Source organism: Epinephelus moara, chromosome 8, assembly GCF_006386435.1.
Source record: "Epinephelus moara isolate mb chromosome 8, YSFRI_EMoa_1.0, whole genome shotgun sequence".
Classification (NCBI taxonomy): Eukaryota; Metazoa; Chordata; class Actinopteri; order Perciformes; family Serranidae; genus Epinephelus; species Epinephelus moara.
Window position 1 is genome coordinate 36087951 of NC_065513.1, and position 17475 is coordinate 36105425.

At 41.4% G+C, this 17475-nt stretch overlaps 1 protein-coding gene across 1 annotated transcript in view; it reads right to left on the bottom strand.

The window, feature by feature from the left end:
- The window catches only part of nf2a (NF2, moesin-ezrin-radixin like (MERLIN) tumor suppressor a), a 42163-nt gene extending 24688 nt beyond the window's left edge, over window positions 1–17475 (bottom strand). Inside the window, exons 1-5 of the mRNA XM_050050645.1 lie at window positions 16771–17475; window positions 14189–14314; window positions 13947–14069; window positions 10415–10498; window positions 31–99 (exon numbers count right to left, since the gene is read on the bottom strand). Coding sequence (XP_049906602.1) covers window positions 31–99; window positions 10415–10498; window positions 13947–14069; window positions 14189–14314; window positions 16771–16884 — 516 coding nt within the window. The 5' untranslated portion in view covers window positions 16885–17475. The remainder of the gene's footprint in view (window positions 1–30; window positions 100–10414; window positions 10499–13946; window positions 14070–14188; window positions 14315–16770) is intronic.

Genomic DNA, 17475 nt, shown 5'->3' on the forward strand with positions numbered 1-17475 from the left:
TGACAATATGTAAACCCCGCTGTCACTCACCCTCTTTGGCAGCAGCTCCTCCTCAGCCAAGAAGCCAGGTTTGTGAACACTAGGATCGTAGTCTCCATACTGCAAAATAGAGCAAAAGTGCCCAAAGGTTTAAAATTCTCTCCAAACTAATGGGCGCTATCCACCTTCCCTCTAATAACAGGCCAGACTATGCTTCTCCTGGGAGCAGTTCATAAGATGAAACTACAGTGCCTGCAAGAAAAGGGTCTCTGGGAGAATGAATGGGGGCTGGTCTGCCATCAGGTCATTAATGTGCACCGCACACACAGTGGCCCAGTTGTTGGAAGATGATGTAAATGATGCTATTAGAGATATCTGAGAGAGAACTGAGACTCATCACTTATCATCACAGAGCCGGGATACAAATTATATCATGCATGTTTGAGGAGAGATATGAATGGATTAGGCATGACTGAGTGGCGGAGGGGATTTTCCTTTGGGCCACTGTAGAACTGGAGGAAGGACATGAATTAAACATGTAGCCACTGTTTAAAAAGTGGGCTATGACTGTAGATTTATGTAAGTAGGTTAACTTGAATGTTTACCTATATCTCTGCATTGCTGTTTGCTCTGAGCATGATACTGTTAGCAAATCCTCTTGTATCTTGCCTTGGCAGTGAGACTATTGTTATTTTGTTGTTAAATTACTTGTTTGAGCTAGGCAATCTTTATATATTCATAACCCTTTTGCATTTTAACACAGCACTGTTAGAGCACTAGTGTATTAAAGAGTATTAAAGTAACAAATTGGTGTCAAAATCTGGCAGACAAAGGTACTAAATGCCACTTTGAAAACCTCACTTATTCATAAAGTCTGCACATTGTACACGCTGTATGTACTAGGTTAACGCGACATCCTTAGTAAGAAAATCACATATTTTTTGGGTGAATCTTTTTGGGGAAAAAAGTTTTAACCATTGAAAAGTGCTTATAGGAACACTTTGGATCTTTTGAAGATGGGTTATATGAGGTATTTATTCATAGTGTATTACAGTAGCAGTCAGCACATTGGCGGCACATTGGCGGCAACAACAAGCAAATTTTAGCTCACTGAGCCCAGGAGCTGCTGGTATATCCCTGCCTCGATCAGTTTGCCTTCAGGGCTTTCAGCCACAGGGCTTGACGCTAACTTTTTTCCCAAGGAGCACATGTGCTCCTAAGTTGAAAAAGTAAGGAGCGCACAAAGAACTTTAGGGGCACAATGTAAATTGATAAAATAATGTGTTTTCCATAATAAACGTGATGCAAATAGACATTTACAAGCAAAATTATTTAATGAATTTGTATACAAAATGTACAGAAAGGTAAAATCATCCAGTTTTGAAAAAGTATTGCAATTTAATTTTGTCTTTAATGTTATTATCTTATATATATTATCTTTGCAATATGATTACCTTATATAATGTTATTACTATCCTAAAACATTATCCAGGTCCTCTGAAACTCTGCAGGACTTAAGCCTCTTTCACACAGAGCTTTCGCGGAGCCCACCACGGGGTAGGGCGCAGAGGACAGGATTTGGGGGAGTACAGGCTCATTCAGGAGCTACAGCTCCATGGTGACCGCTTCCGGGTCTACTTCAGGCTCTTCTCTGCTATTGGACGCGCGGCGCCGAGGTGTCGTCACAGTGCGTTGCGGTGAAATTAAAAAAATTTCAATTTGAGCGCAGGCTGGCGTCGCGCAGGCTGGCGTCGCGCAGACGCCGCGACATGCGCCCCTCTCGCGCGCCGCTCAGCTCGGCAGCAGAGCGGTGCGCTCTTGCGCCGCGGTAACACATACATAATGAATGGGTTCGTCGGCGGAGGTCTGCGCTTTGCGCGCTCTGTGTGAAAAGGGCTTTATTTCCACCCTGCCCAGCAGCGGTACCGGGCGAGCGGTCCCTAAAGGCCTCTACACATGATCAGCTGTAAAACCGCTTTGCGCTGGCTGTCCCATTGCTCTGATTTTCCGCCCGAGCGCTGCGCTCAGAGTTGAAATTATTTGAACTACGGGGAGAACGGAGCAGGCTTCCCCGGAGATCTACCCGGTCCATCTCCTCCACACTTTGACTTAGGCTATTTCCACGCTGCCGACAGTGGGACTTATATTCATTGTGCCGACAGTGGCTTGGAAAACCGCCCATAACCGTGTCACACGGGGAAGAGGGAAGAGGGAAGGCGGCTGGAGTTCCTCCAACATTTGCAGTTAGATTATCATATTTTTTTATTGACAAAAATATAGGCTGCTTCGGCTGATTTTTTCATGCGCACATGTGCGCCTAAATATTTTTTCCAGTTCGCACACACCTATTTTTAGTCGCAAATGCGAGTGAAACACTCACACTGTCGAGCCCTGAGCCAGATAACCCTGAGGTTTTATGAAAAAGATGATGATTTTCATTAAAATGAAAAGATTTCTTCCAGAAAGGTCTTTCTGGTAGAAAGCCCTGAAGGTTAACTTATCCCATGTGCTGTTAGTGGTTACAGTTATTTACATGTTGTTTTAGCCAAAAGCAGAAAAGAAAGATGTGGCAGCTTCTTCTGTAATCCACTGTGTTAAATGGGCAGATAATATTTTTTGATATGTATCGCAGGCCCCTAAATCACATCAGACCAATGTATATACAATATATAATGTTGTATCGTGATGAAACTGGTGATTTACGCCCCCATTAATTACTGTCTTTCTCAATGGAATCTGGCTGTGGAAAGAGTGATATTCCCGCTTTAGTCCCAATTGCTGTCTAATGGCAAGGAAAAGCAGTGAAAATATTCGACAAACAGTGTACACTTAATTGGATATTTATTTTTTAGGTGGGATTTTTTTTTTACGTGGTTAAGGTATATTTTGCTGATGACCCTTTAATAGGAGTTCATTGCCTAGTTTTAGTGTTTGTTCCCTGCCTGCCTCTCCAAATTGGATGTGTAATGACCGCCATCTATTGTAGGTAATAATACACATGGACTGTAAAAATAATGGATGTAGCTACTGTGACGTCACCAATTGGCTTTTGGACTCCATTTTGAAGCCTCCAGTTTGGCATCTCGGCTGTATCTTGATTTTTTGGAGCCAGAAGTGACCGTGTTTAGGCAAGAGGCTGGTGTTGTGGAGGAGCACGGGGTGGATCTGACTGAGAAGCCAAGGACACTATTGGTAGACTGCATGTCAGTCAAACGGAGTAAACGGGTGAGTTATATAAAAAGCTCACCTCCTGTACAGTTGTCATAAAGGGAAAAAGGCTTCCAGCATGTAAATTTATGCTGTAAAGTTGGGCATTATAACATGGAGGCCGATGGAGATTGACAGGCTTCCGGAGCCTGCCTCAAGTGGCCACTCAAAGAACTGCAGTTGTTGGCTTCATTCTTCAGCTCTGGAGTCTGCCATTTGGTAATACACTCACTGGGGGTAAGTACCTCATACAACCCCACTTCAAATATCTGAACTATCCCTTTAAACTCAAGCGTGAAAGCACCAAAGTCAGCAAGGAGACAGTTGAACTTCAAAATAATGGGTTTTTGAAGAAGCCTTTGTCTTTGACAGGCTGACACAAAAAAGTGGTACTTTTTCTCTTGCTCTTCTCATGGATTTCTCCCTCGATGACTACTGAACTTTTTGGTTGTACCTTGGTGGAAAATAGGTAGTCTAGGAGGACTCACTATTCCCTGTTCAATTCTGAGCCTGACACCAAAATCTGACATTACCACTGAGGTTTCAGATAGCGAGAAAACCTTCTGCTGCTGCTCAATTGTCATTGTAATTGCACTCAAAATGTCATTGCTGTGTCACCTTCAGTTGGCCAGTTACCTGAAGAAGCGGAAAAATATACACAACAAAGAAATTGTCTCAGGAAAAAAAAGGTAAGGGACTGAAATCAAAACCACTCATTTTGACGTCCACGAGCTTGTGTGTGGAAGAAAAAACACCATTAAGCTCTTAAATAATGACAAGAGATTACAAACGCAATTTAGAGTGCATTGATTGTTCTTTTTCAACGGTGGACTTTTGGTAATTTGCACACAACAAATAAGAAGCTTTTGTGGTTCTAATTAAGTAACCCAAAGCTATGATGCTGTGTATATAATGTTGCTTTTATTATGAGGTTTAATTGGATTTTATTTTTCTGCACTTCAGTGTGAAAACAGTACTTTACAGACCTGAATTTAATAAGCTCAACACACCGACTAGAAATCCTGAAACAGCAGTGCAGTGGCAAACAGAGTGGAGAAGCCAAGGGGCATTTAATTAGATCCCTTGCCTTAAGTTTCCCATCCCCGCAGCTTCTGCTCTCTCAGTTCCTCACCTGTTTGTTTGTAACTGCTACATAATTGATGATATATAGACTTATGGAGGTATGATGGCACCAACCAGGCTTCAGCTCGGTAAGAGATGGGGTGGCATTTTGACAGTGACAGGGCTCTCAGATGCTTAATGTTTACACATCTCTCTTCCAATTAGCCTATTTTAAACAACCCCAAACTAACCGCAACAATCAATTCTCAAAGGACAGCCATGCGCCAATACTTGCACTTAACAATTATCACCAGCGGCACAACAGTGACCACTGACTAATGGAAATCTTCTTGTCAATAGAGCCACTTTCTAAATGTAGGAAATGTATTTCTGACACAGTCCAGTCACTTTAAAGAAAATCAATTTACAGTGCCATGGTGACAAATACAGATTTCTCCTATGAAGCCATGGGTACTACATAATTGGAGATTCCCTGACGCCACCCAACTAAATTTCTGTTTCCAAGCTAACTGAAATGCTCGCTTGTGTTTCAGATAATAATCTTTGTCCTTGCCACCACCATTTTCTCAAGAGTGTCAGATCGGTACTGCACATGTGAATCTACATTCTACATCTACAATCTACCCTGGTTAGGCTACTTCCACTGATGGCTATTAATCAACACTAAGGCTATGTTAACTGTATAGAGTCTCAGGGTCTGTTTGAAAATGCTGTTCATATCTGATATTTTTAGCACTGTTGGCAGCACCACAATAGTTTTGAGGGACATAACTCAACAAATACTGACTGGATTGCCATGAAATCTGGTACAAACCTTCATGTCTCCCTCAGGATTAACTGAAATAAATTTGGTGATCCCTTAATTTTCATCTAGTGACACCATCAGGTCAACATTTCGAGTTGTCCAATACTTTTGATTTATGCCGAAATACTTGGAAAAGTTATGGCAGCCTTTGCGGTGCTATATATTTAGTGCTAGTATCCAAAAACATGTTCACAAACTAGGACTGGTGAACATGGTAAACATTATATCTGCTTACAAGTAGCATGTTGGCATTATAATGGTAAGCATGTTAGCATGCATACTTAGCATTTAGCTCAAAGCATAGGCATACCTCGTTTAAAAGTCTAATGCGTAGAATTTAGTGGCGTCTAGCAGTGATACTGCAAGCCTGTGCAAAGCATGAGGGAGAACTACGGTGTGGGTTGTGAAAATGCCAATGGCCTTATCTAGAGCCAGTGGTTTGTCCACTCTGGGCTACTGTAGAAAAACATGGCAGAATCCGTGGGAGAGGACCCCCTCAGTATATAAACAGCTCATTTTAAGGTTACAAAAACACAATAGCTCTTATTTTCAGGTGATTATATGCTAATGAAAACATAGTTATTAATATTACATACCATTTCTGCTAATAGATGCTCCTGTGGTATAAATCTGAAGTGAAGGTGAGTAGCAACAGATAACATCTCCTGCATTTTAAAATTATTTCTCTTCTCAGTTACACTTCATGCCGACAAACTGTGACTGAATTGACATGTAGCCTATTTCCAGCTGGGAGTTCAAACTGGCGATATCACTTTCTTTCCATCTCCATGTCTCTTTGTCCCTCATGCTAATGCTGGCTCACCCAAGCAGTGGTGGGCATCAATATTATGTCAGTTGAGTCAGATGAATGAAGCAGGATTTCCATAATCTCAAGGCAAAGCTGACAAATTCCATGAGCATTAAATAACATATTGTGTGGTCTAAACTGAAACTGAAAAGTGAAACTCTGTTAAGCTCTTTGTTGTTTACACAGACTGGAGATATATTTCACATATCATATCTGCGTCACATGCCATGAGATGAAGACAAAAGCAAAACAGATTGGGATACAGCAGCAAAGTAAACATGCGGCAGCCTGGAAGCTGCCTCATTCAGTTTTCAAAAATTTAATTTATGTACAAGTCTTGTTGAAGCCACCTGTAAACACACAGGTTCGCACCAGTGTCATTTATTCCTATTAGCTTGTCATGTCCCTCCACACTCGGCTGGAGACGCATCTCTGCGCCCTCGGCGGCACTGTGGCTGAGGGAACCAACCTCCCTCTCTACTCAACCTCTATGCCAGAGTGACTCCTTCTGCATTTTTCCAGAGCGGCTGTTTCTTGAAATTCCCTGTCAACACCTCCTTGAAGCGCTGCACCCACTCAGAATACAAAGCAGGAGGCAATGAAACCTCTGCAGAGCCACCAAGGCTGAACTGTACTCAAACAAATACCCACAGAAAAGTTAGTGTGGCTCTTAAATCGGATGATTTAAAACATTTTATGCATTATCAAAAGGGTTTTCTTACCTATTAAGAATCTTGACTTTTGTAAACATTTAAAAAGTTGCATTCATCCAGCATTACTTGTGACAACATCCATTTTCCCGCAGGACAATGACTTTAAAGCCCCTGACATACCAAACCAACAGTCGGTCAGTGTTGGGCTGTCAGTGAGGGTCTGTTGCCCTAGTTGGCTTCCTTCTGTGCAGTGATACAGTTGGCGGGTGTAGTTCGTTAGAAAGAAAGTAGTACCTACATGAAACTGCTCACAACAAGGTCTGCTAATTATCTTGAGTAACCAGGATTTCTCGGATTAGATATTGCTGTTGAGGTTTTTTTGAGCACCACAGGCCAAATGCCATTGAGTTTCATTAGTTTCTTTATACTGCAGGGACGGCAGACACGTCTACGGCTTATATCTCCAACACTCGGCCACTCACCCCAAAGCAATCGAGATTGATAAACAGCACTACAGATGAGAGGAACATGTATTTTAGATTTTGGAGTAACTGTCCCTTTATCATCTTACAAAATCACTACATATTTTTTCAAATGAGTGATGAAACAATATTTCTCTGGTGGACTGAGATCTAGGAATCCTGCTGTATGTGCATTGTGCATGTATCTGTGTTCAAGGCAATATAATTGTGAAGAAGTCAGTCAGAGCGTTTGTGCACGCACAGATTCCTCCCCTATTCCTAACTTCTATTATCCCCTCTACTCATGCACTCTCTGTAACTCATAGGTTGTGGTAGCTTTTATGACTTCCTACTGCGTTTGTTATGAATTATACGCCACTTTTGGCTCCGACTGGAAACTGATTACACACATGGATTCTGTGTGTGACTGTGCGTACCTGAACTGTGCTATGATTCATATTATTTTAAGAAATATATCTTCTTTCAAGCATTTATACCATCTTGGAATATGCCTTTACTCTCTCGTTATTGCCATCTTGAGGCTGGCAGAATCATGATTAAAGATGAGCGCAGGTAACAAAGTAGATCCCACTGCGTGATATACTCAACTTCACGGGCGACACAGTGGTGCTGCACAAAAACAACTCATGATGAGAGAAACAGAAAGGGGAAAGTCGGCCAGAAAACTCTCAGCAGCTGCTCTGCTAAACAAGTACCTGTCTCCCCTTTACAACGGCAATTTACTCTCACTGGCTCTAATCAAAGTGGACGGCTGATTAAATGAAAACAGATTGGTGCTCCATATTTTTTGCTGTTTCCAGATCGAGGGCGCTGACAGCAGAGAGCACAAGTCTCAAGCTCATTTGCTGATTTTTTTTCTCCCCCACACAGTCTCTTTAAACGTAGGCCTGTTAAATTGGCACGGGGAAAGTGAACCTCTGAGGGCTCTTAGCCAAACCTTTGAGGTAGAGCTCCAGTCTCACTAGACCCTGTCCGCCTGTCAGAAAGCTGCTGCTGCACCTCACTATCCCTATCTTTTTCCTGGGGATTTCAGAGAGATGGGATCCTTCAACCAAAACGACTGAGATCGCTGGAGGTTTATTAAGGGAGTTTTTTCCTGAGGCGTGATTTCCATACACCTCAGGTAACTTGTTGTTTGATCCTCAAAACCAATAAATCAATGAAGATTTTTATGCAGCTCATTTTCATGCAGGTTAATGCAGGTTATAGTGTTTATAAAGTACGCTTTCAGAGAGAGGCAGAGGGGGACGGGTCTGACTCTTGATCTGTTTCTATACTCTTTGTGTCACATGGCAAGCATGGGTAGCGGGCAACATTAAAATGCAGAAGTACAGACTGTCGTTCGAGGAACAGCCTGAGAGAGCCAGCAAAACTCCACTGAATGACACGTTTTGCGTCATCCATGTCAGAGAGTTTCACCGCGGGGGTTTGATACAAAGCTAGTTGAAAATCGATGACGTATCCCTTTAAACTAGTACGTCACCCTCAGAATGATCATTTGTCACTTACTCACCCCTTGTTATCTTGAATTCAGAAAGAAAACTTCTGCCTCCACAGTGAACAAAGAATCCACAAATGGAGAAAATTTGTGATGAATTGAAGCAAATGGGGGCTGCGTTCAACATCAGCAAAACAATATCAAATCACGCAGTACAAGCCAAGTCTCATTTATGCCGTCATACACGCAATACTTTCCAAACACATGCATTTTCACTAAAATTTTACTATTTAAACACTTTCACATACGAGTATCGCCCCTGGACAAGCTTGCCCAGGCGCGCTACACGTCTGTGCGTGAGTCTCTTTATGCAGATATGTTTTAAACAGTGAGGTTTTAGTGTGTTTGGGAAGTACTGAGAATATGACTGGAAAAATTAGACTTGGAGAGTTTGTAAACTGGTGTTTCTATAAAGATTTGCTGTTGTTACATGCTGCCAAACTTTGCTCCAATTCATCAAACATTTTCTCTGCTTTTGGATTCTTCGTTCACTGTGAGGAAAACAAAGTTTTCTTCACAGATTCAAGGTAACACAGGGTGAGTAATTAATACACAGATGCTAATTCTATTAAGGCCAAGCTGAATAATGAAAACAGAAATAGTGAAACAATATTAACACACGAGCTAAAAGATAAAACCTGTAGTAAAAAAGTGACACAATAACACAATTACAGCACAAAAAAACATTACAAACACACTCTTGGAGTAAACCGGTCTAAAAAGGTCTTCTCTGAGCTGGGCTGGGCGATATGACATAAAATCTATATCTGCATTGATCCCTGTTTATAATTTCCTGCCTCTGCTTTGCTCATGTCATCACACACACCTCCAGGCCACAAATCTAACCATTTTTATGAGCATTCACCTGTGTGGTCATTTCATCAGATGCCTGCAACACCTCAAATGGTCCCTTTCAAAGTAAAGAAACAGTGATCCTCCTCCAAGCTTCTTCCAGATATCTTAGTTCCTCACCCAGTGTCAGGATGAGCCACCCTACAAACTACTAAAACCCTCCTTAAGAGGCTACTTCCAGAGCAGCCAAGGTGCTGGTTTTTACATTAAAGGCATTTCATGCAGGGCCCTGTAGCACGCCTACTATTTTAAAAATCAATACCAAAACTAGCCACTGAAGGAACGTCAGGTGTAATGTGCACCCCTCTGGTCATTATCAGAACTCAGACTGCAGAGTTCTGGATCAATTCTGGATGATTTATGTAGTTTATTGGGGGAAGGGGGACCAGATATGAAAAGATTAAAATCATCAAACCCACTGGTGATAAAACATGCAGTCTCTCTGCACTGTTCCACGCGAGGAAGAACTGCACTTTAGCTATAAACATGATGAACAAACAAATGAAATGCATTATAGCGTTGGCCATGAAATGAATCCACGTGAGGCACCACAGGTTATTACAGAGTTTTTTAAATCAATAGTCTACAGCCACAAAGAAATCACTACCAAAGATGTAAGGAGGGTACACCTGGTGCAGACAGCTCCAGGTGTACACATAGACTCAATTGGTTTAAACACTCAGCTCATACGATGATGTGACGCTCAGATTCAGAATAAAGTTTACTCAAATGTTGCAGTGTTCTCTAACGGCTCCTCTGGGCTGGGATGGGCCTAAAAACCACCCTGAAAATTGCTGGTTCTACACTTAAAACCATTGCATTCTTTAGCACAGTTATAGAACATGTTGAAGTAAATTATTCACATCTGTTAGCAACTCATCAGACCAATAATTAAAAAAATATGCTTGAGGACAAGTTGCAAATTTTAAGTAAAGATAAATAAACCTTTTAAAGAACACACAGATGACTGGCTGGGTGGATGAATGTGCTGATTTTACTTGAATATAACTCAGGAATAAAAACTCCTGTTCCAAAAACAGCACTGACCTTGGCGTGAACAGCGTAGGAGGCCAGCAGCACAGAGGCCTCAGGTGGACAGTGAATCTCCTCCTCAAGGATCTTCTTCTTCACCTGCGGAGTTACCAAATATAATCAGCTTTGAGGCACTGCTAATTTTGCTGTGCATGTTTCCACCTGAATATCAAAGCCCTCTTCCTTCCACCTAACCTCTCTCACACAAAAATATATTCAGAACTTGCTAATGCAGTATGTTCTGTGCCGTTTATGCCGCCCTTTCACCAAATTACTTTTTAGGTAATTGCGCCGTCGCAGACAAATTTCCAATGTCAGAATATAATCGAAAGGGTTTTACCTCAGCTGGTGCGCTCCAAAGACGTCGATCATTTGGTGTGTGGGCGTCATAAAACTCAGTCTGAGCTGTTTCAAGTCAGTCTTTTTCTCATGTTGATGTTTCCATAAAATCATGTTTGATATTATGTTAAGTTTTTAGTCTTGGCTGATGCAAATACTGGAGTTCAATGACATGAACACTGTCAACAAACGCTGACAATAGCTGCGCTCTCTGCACCAAACACGAAGCAGCAAACTTGGTAGACTGAGGTGCAAGACTGTGAATGAGTCTCTGTTCTCCTGTACTCCACCAACTAGCATTTATTTTGGTAAGAAGTCCTAATTTTTGAAACGCTCACCTCTTATTTCCACTGTTTCCTCCTGCTAAAATAGCGTTTGAAGAAAGTTTGAAACAAATACAGTTTATCTTTAAAGATTATATTGATGCCGAAGTGTCAAGAATACTGTCAACATATGACACCTTTTACCTTTCATTATTTAAAAGTCTTCTAGTGTACGATAGTCGTCTGTTTAATAAGCGGAGAGGCTTCTCACTGTTAAATTTTATGACAGCACTGAAGACAAAATATCCAGTAAAGCTGTGTTTTGAGAGGAAACTATCATCTATAATAAAAATCAGGGCATCTGTTCTTCGTCCTCAGAGTGTTACATCTCCTTTATATTGATTTCCATGAGAGGAACAAAATGGTCCTTGTGAGATGAGGGACCTGAATCAGATTGACAGGCGATCTAACTTGACTCAAACAAGCAAAAAAAAAAGGACTTGATACTTTAGAGAGAGGAGTGTCAGTGAAGGGTGAAACACAACTTTCTGACAACTGTGCTTCTGACAGCCAGAACTTTATTCCCTTAATTCCACTCAAATAAATAAATAAAGGAACCACATGCAGCTAAAACACTGCTCAGGCACCACTTTTTAGTGGCCACAAAATCAGGTTATTATATGCTGCAAAGAGGGTAAATAAACTTCCGACTACACTGCTGCAGTACACTGGCACTTGCTCATTTTCGACTGGGAACAGGACAAACTCTAAAATAAATATTGTAAGACTTAAGCATCATCGCCACATGGGGACCTATTAGACACCAGAACAAGAGCTATACCTAAGCCAACATTATTTCATATGATCATTACGCTGCTCCAGGAATATTGCTTGCTACTCGGCAGAATATAATGACATGACTGAAATGTGTGAGGCCTTGAAAAGCTCCAAATTATAATTAGAGAGCGCCGCCCAGTTTTATAATTCATGTTTCTCTCTGTGCCCCTGAGCTAGAGAGCTGACTCTACGTGTGTGAATATACTGCTGTCAGTATGAGTGACAAATTCAAGGTTCACGTCTGCAGTTTATAGCTTATAGAAAAAGCGGTTCATGTGTTGATTTAATAACATGAATTCTTAAAATGGGTGGCAATCCACTTTAACAAGCTCCCTCCAGATTAAAGTGCTACGTCTCGCCAGGTGTCACTGCCCGAGCTCCGTCACCTGTCAAACTAATAGAATCACAAACTTGCAAAACTACATATAGAGCGCAAAGCCGGATTGTAAGGTTAGACGGAGCAAGCCGCACTTATATAAGTGGGCATTTTAATGCTTTAAACCTTATTATTTGCAGAGCCAGGCAGGCTGTCTCCTGCTTGTTTTGAACTAACAAAGGTGTGGAGCCAGAGGTGACAGCCCCTAATCGTGGTGAGCGCTAAGAGGCTGCGGCTGCAATCTGGTTTACAAATGAGAGCGTGTTGCTTCCGAGATTGCGGGCCGAGGTGAGGGAGATGTGCATGTGTTAGTTTGTGTAGGTGGTCTAAAGTGTGTGAGGGGTGTGTGCGTGTGTTTGTATCCGGGTCGGTGATCATTTCTGATAAGCACTAATCCAGCTGTCATGCCTGTGACACTATCTGAACAGAGGCCTGCTCCCGACATTATGGGAATTAATGAGAGCAAAGTAATAAGGAGACAGGCGGTGCAAGGCACTGCGCATTTGTATTCTTCTCCGCTTGTAGCTGTGTACCACTTTAACTGTTGAGTCATTTGTCGGCTGTAGGTTTTTTTTGGTTTTTTTTAGCAAGGTTTCCCTCTGAAATAAATAAATTGCTTCAACTACCTCTAAACGGATTAAGGACACAGAGAGACTTTTTATGTGACTTAAGTGCCTCTATCCAAATGTACACAAGCACACTGCTGTCTCAAACTATATAACTAAACCATCACAATGGGCTATGAATGCTATGGGGGATGAGCATCCCATGGAGAATATGTCATTAACTTGGCCAATAACTGAGCCCTTAAAGCCTAATTGGTAATTGATAAATGTGGCTGGTAGCACTGGACGATGGGAGCACAGTTACAAATCTCATCTCTTGCGAGGAGAATGGTGCGGCAGGCTCTGCAGGAATTCCCCGGAGAGTATTAAGTGAAGAGAAAGGGCAGCGGTAATATGTTGTGCATTGATTCCACATGGCTGCACACAATCAGACCGGGACAATGGAAGAAAAAAAAGTGTATTACAGAGAGCTCAGCTCAACAACTTGTCAGAAACTCTGTGGACGCGTGCCCCCTGTTGGCACTGGATCAGAAGCCGCAGATTTGGCACGTCAGCCTGGGTGTGCGAGGGTGAAATGGATATTCCTAAATTCACAGAGCATTTTGAAGGCTTTTAAGAGTTAAAGATCAATTATCCTGCCCGCACACACCTATTTTTTAAAGCACTTATTTCATCTGGCTCCTCAAAAGGATGACACCCACTTCTGAGAACTATTTTTTCTTTTAAAGTCTTGAACACAGCACCACTCGGGAGATTACGATCAAGGAAAGACAGGTTTTGGAAGAAAAAAAAAAGTGTCTGCCCACTAGCCAAGCACTAGGCAGTTATTCTCAGATTCTTCAGAGAGGCATGTTGGATTTCAGGTTTACCTGTAAGCCTGCAGCAAATTTTAACTTGGAGAGCAGCAGTGGAAGGAGACAATGTGTCAGTCAGTAAGTGTACAAAGAACCTTTTCATAAGGCCTTTATGGTAAGTTAGACATTAAGGAAACAGACAGGATGACGATAAGGTAAGTATATAAAGAGTATACCTAAAGCAAGAGGAAGAAGCTATACTGTAGCTAAAAATCAAATAATTTTCAATCTGATTTACTTTGACATGAAGAAAACACCACTCTCAATGTCAGCACAACAACAAAACAGAAGATTTATATGATTTATAGTCACCTGAAGGAAGAAGAGATGCTGTGTTATATCTTGCACCAGCTCCTCCTCTGCATTTTCAGGGTAAAACTTGGCCAGGAAGTGAAAGGTGATTGGTTCCTCCTTCGGTATCTCCTGATCCAGAACCTACGACGATAAACCAAAGAAATCAGCATTTGCACGGTGAATCGCTGCATCCCATTTCCACGCTCGCTACGTCTTTATCAAGTGTTTACATGGGTCACGGCTGTTACAGAATCACTTACCCTCTTTTCCATTTTCAGCCAAGCAACTGTGTCCTTGGCGTTGTACCGGAGCCCGAAAAACCACGTCTCCCTCAGTCCCAGAGTCCGGCACACCAAGTCAAAAAGGTCCTTTCCTTTCCACTTGAACTGGAACACATGAATGTTTTAGTCTTCTACAATTTTATCAGAAAAGAAAAACAAAACATTCTGAATGACCAGAATTTGCTTAATTTGTTTACCCTGCAACAGACGAAAACTAGAATTACCACCCTGTGGTTTTATGCCTCAGCAAACAATTCAAGTTGCAATTACAGTTTAATCCATGGCTGTCCATTGACTTTTTGGATATAAAATGTCATCACTTCATCATTTTATCCTGTTACACATTTGTGTAAAATTTTGTCATGATTTGCGCATGAATTATTAAGTTATGGCAAAAAACATGTTTGTGAGGTCACAGTGAGCTTGACTTTCGACCACAATTCAGATTCAGATAACTTTACAAATCCCACCAGGGGCAATTTAAGTGAACAGCTTGCCTTACACACATACTATAATATGACATACAGTAACATGTAGACACATAAATAAATGAGTAATCAAATAAAAAACAGAAATAAAAAATATGCCACGGTGTTCTGTGGAATAAAGGAATCTAAAAGTTAATACACAGATTGACATAAAAGAGATAAAAGCTATAATTTTTTTTTTTTTTTTTTTTTTTACAGAGAATTTCAAAGACGAATAGCAGAGGGAATAAAAGATTTTGAATACAAGTAGGTAAAACGTAACAACGCTCTGACGGCAACAGAGGAAATTCGCCTGCAAGAACACATCCAGAGGAAGCTAAATTTAGTTGTGGCTTTCTGGAGGATTTGTTGATTGCAAAAAAAGAGTCAAGTCCCGTTGTGTCACTCCTGTGACCTTAGAAACGGTCTAAATGGCATTGGCATCTGCTCTGTCTGTCAATGTGAGGCTGTGAAACCAGCAGATAAATGAAAAACACAGGAGGCTCTCAGTAAAGACTGATACATACAGCCCAGAATGACAGGACTGACGGAAAAGGAATTTAGTTAACGGAGAAGGTGAATTACAAGTCCACGACATTTGTGCAATATATGAGGATATTCCCTTACAGCCTTCTTGAGATATCCCGACAGACAAGGTCATAGTGACCTTGATCCTTGAGCACCAAAATCTAATCAGTTCATTGTTGAGTTCAAGTGGACGTTTGTGCCAAATTTGATTAGGCATTCTATAGATATCGTGTTCACAAAAATGGGATGGATGGTTGGACAATCCAAAAACATAATGCCTTCAGTGCCAAGGCATAAAAACACTAAACTAAAAGCACAATGAGAACTCCGTCTGTCAGAGCTAAATATTGACAGTAAAATTCACATCATTTCCTGGCTGCCCCTGATGTGTATGATTTCGCAAGAGAACAGAGCCACTTAATCTTTTATAAGGTTAAACACTGACAGCCCTTCATACGACGCTGTGCCTCCTGAATCGAGACATCCTGGCATTCCCATCATAACCTGGGTCTCTGGTTCAAAGCAGGGAGCCATACATATTCTCCTGATCCAGCTGAGAGCTAGGAGACAGGCATATCAGGCGCACATAACCAATTTAGATAGCTTTCATCTCAAGCCTCTGAGCTAACTCACAGTGCAAGCTACTGTCAAGTACATTCTAGGTTAACGTGAAAAAAACTGAGTTAAAAAATGCCAGAAATTAGGAAAGCTGCAGTGGGAAATGGCAACGGGGGCCAGTCGAAAAATCTATACACACTGCTGAATGAAAATTTTGCCTATATGACCAATACACGTTAAATGCTATTTACAAAACCCATAATTGATAAAATTATCATCCCAGCACAGAAAATAGAAACCTGTGACTAACATTACGCTGCTCTGTGTAATTACCAGCTGCAAACTTTGGTGGGGTTCCTCCCCTTTAAATACAGAGATGGTGTCTGCAAGTCACTGTGATGCCTTCTAGTTTTGGTATCAACCAAGTCGTATGCTAAACCAAAAACACTGCATGGAGGACAAAAATATATATTGAAACCAGCATAAATCTGTGTGTGCGTGTGAGTGTGTGTTTTACTTCACACTGCAGGATGATTCATCCAGCATTGCAGCAAGTCTTACACTGCATTGAGCTCTGCCACTGACTAAAATGTTCATGATTTCGTTGCTGCATAAGACGGAGATAAATTATAAGACATGTGGTCTCCAGTAGAAGAGACCCACAGTGCTGCTCGCGTTTGTTCACAGTCACCTGCTGCCATCTAGTGTCTAGAAGTGAAAATGATATGTATTAATGAGCGACCATTATCACTGCTGTCGCCTGGATCATCTCTGTAACTACATGCTACTTCAGTTGTCATTGCAGATTATGGTTAAGCATAGGGTATGGTTAAAGTTGCATTGCAGTGCGTGATAACTGGTGACCTCAGTGAGAGAATTTAGATAAATTTGATGTGCTCAGGAAAACCTTTGATGCAAAGTAAAATGATATTATGCTCTCTCTCTCTCTCTCTCTCTCTCTCTCTCTCACACACACACACACACACACACACACACACATATACACACCTCGCAGCTGAACTCCATGTCTGACTCCATCGTGCAGATCCTGACGTTGAAGTTTCTGGCTTGTTTTCTCATCAATGAGTTAAATCCCATTTTCGCTGCTAAGGCACTTGCCATGGCGAACAGCTGATGAACTCACTATTCACTTACTGAAAGTCGTTAATTCCTACAAACGGAGCGCACTGTCAGGGCATTGTGTTTATCATACTCTGTAGCGTAGGCAGCAGATGAGTCAGTTAGCATTCATTTGCTTAGTTATCAGGAGATAAGCACAGATGTGCATGTGACTGGCCAGCTTTACGAAAGCTCGTTCAAGTTGCATTAAAGTTTACATACAGCTTCCAGTGACATTTTTTTAATTTATAAATGTCGCATACACATTATTTGCGATACTGTAGTGTCACGTTGGCGACAAAACAAAAAGTTTACATTAAGCTCGGGCTGGTAAACACAGTGTAGCTGATGTCCCAGACTTGTTGCTAACGTTAGCTAGGTTTAACAGAAACTGTTAGCTAACTAACATTAACGTTAAATGTCCAATATAAGCACTTATCTTGCGCTAAAGTTGTACAACTATATACCGTAAATTTCGTTAATGTTTTCATCTACGCGTACGAGAAATTATTTATCCAATAAATCCCCTCTGGATAGTTCAAAACACTTCGGTTGCTGTATGTAAACTGTGCTGGTAACGAAGCGCTAGCTACC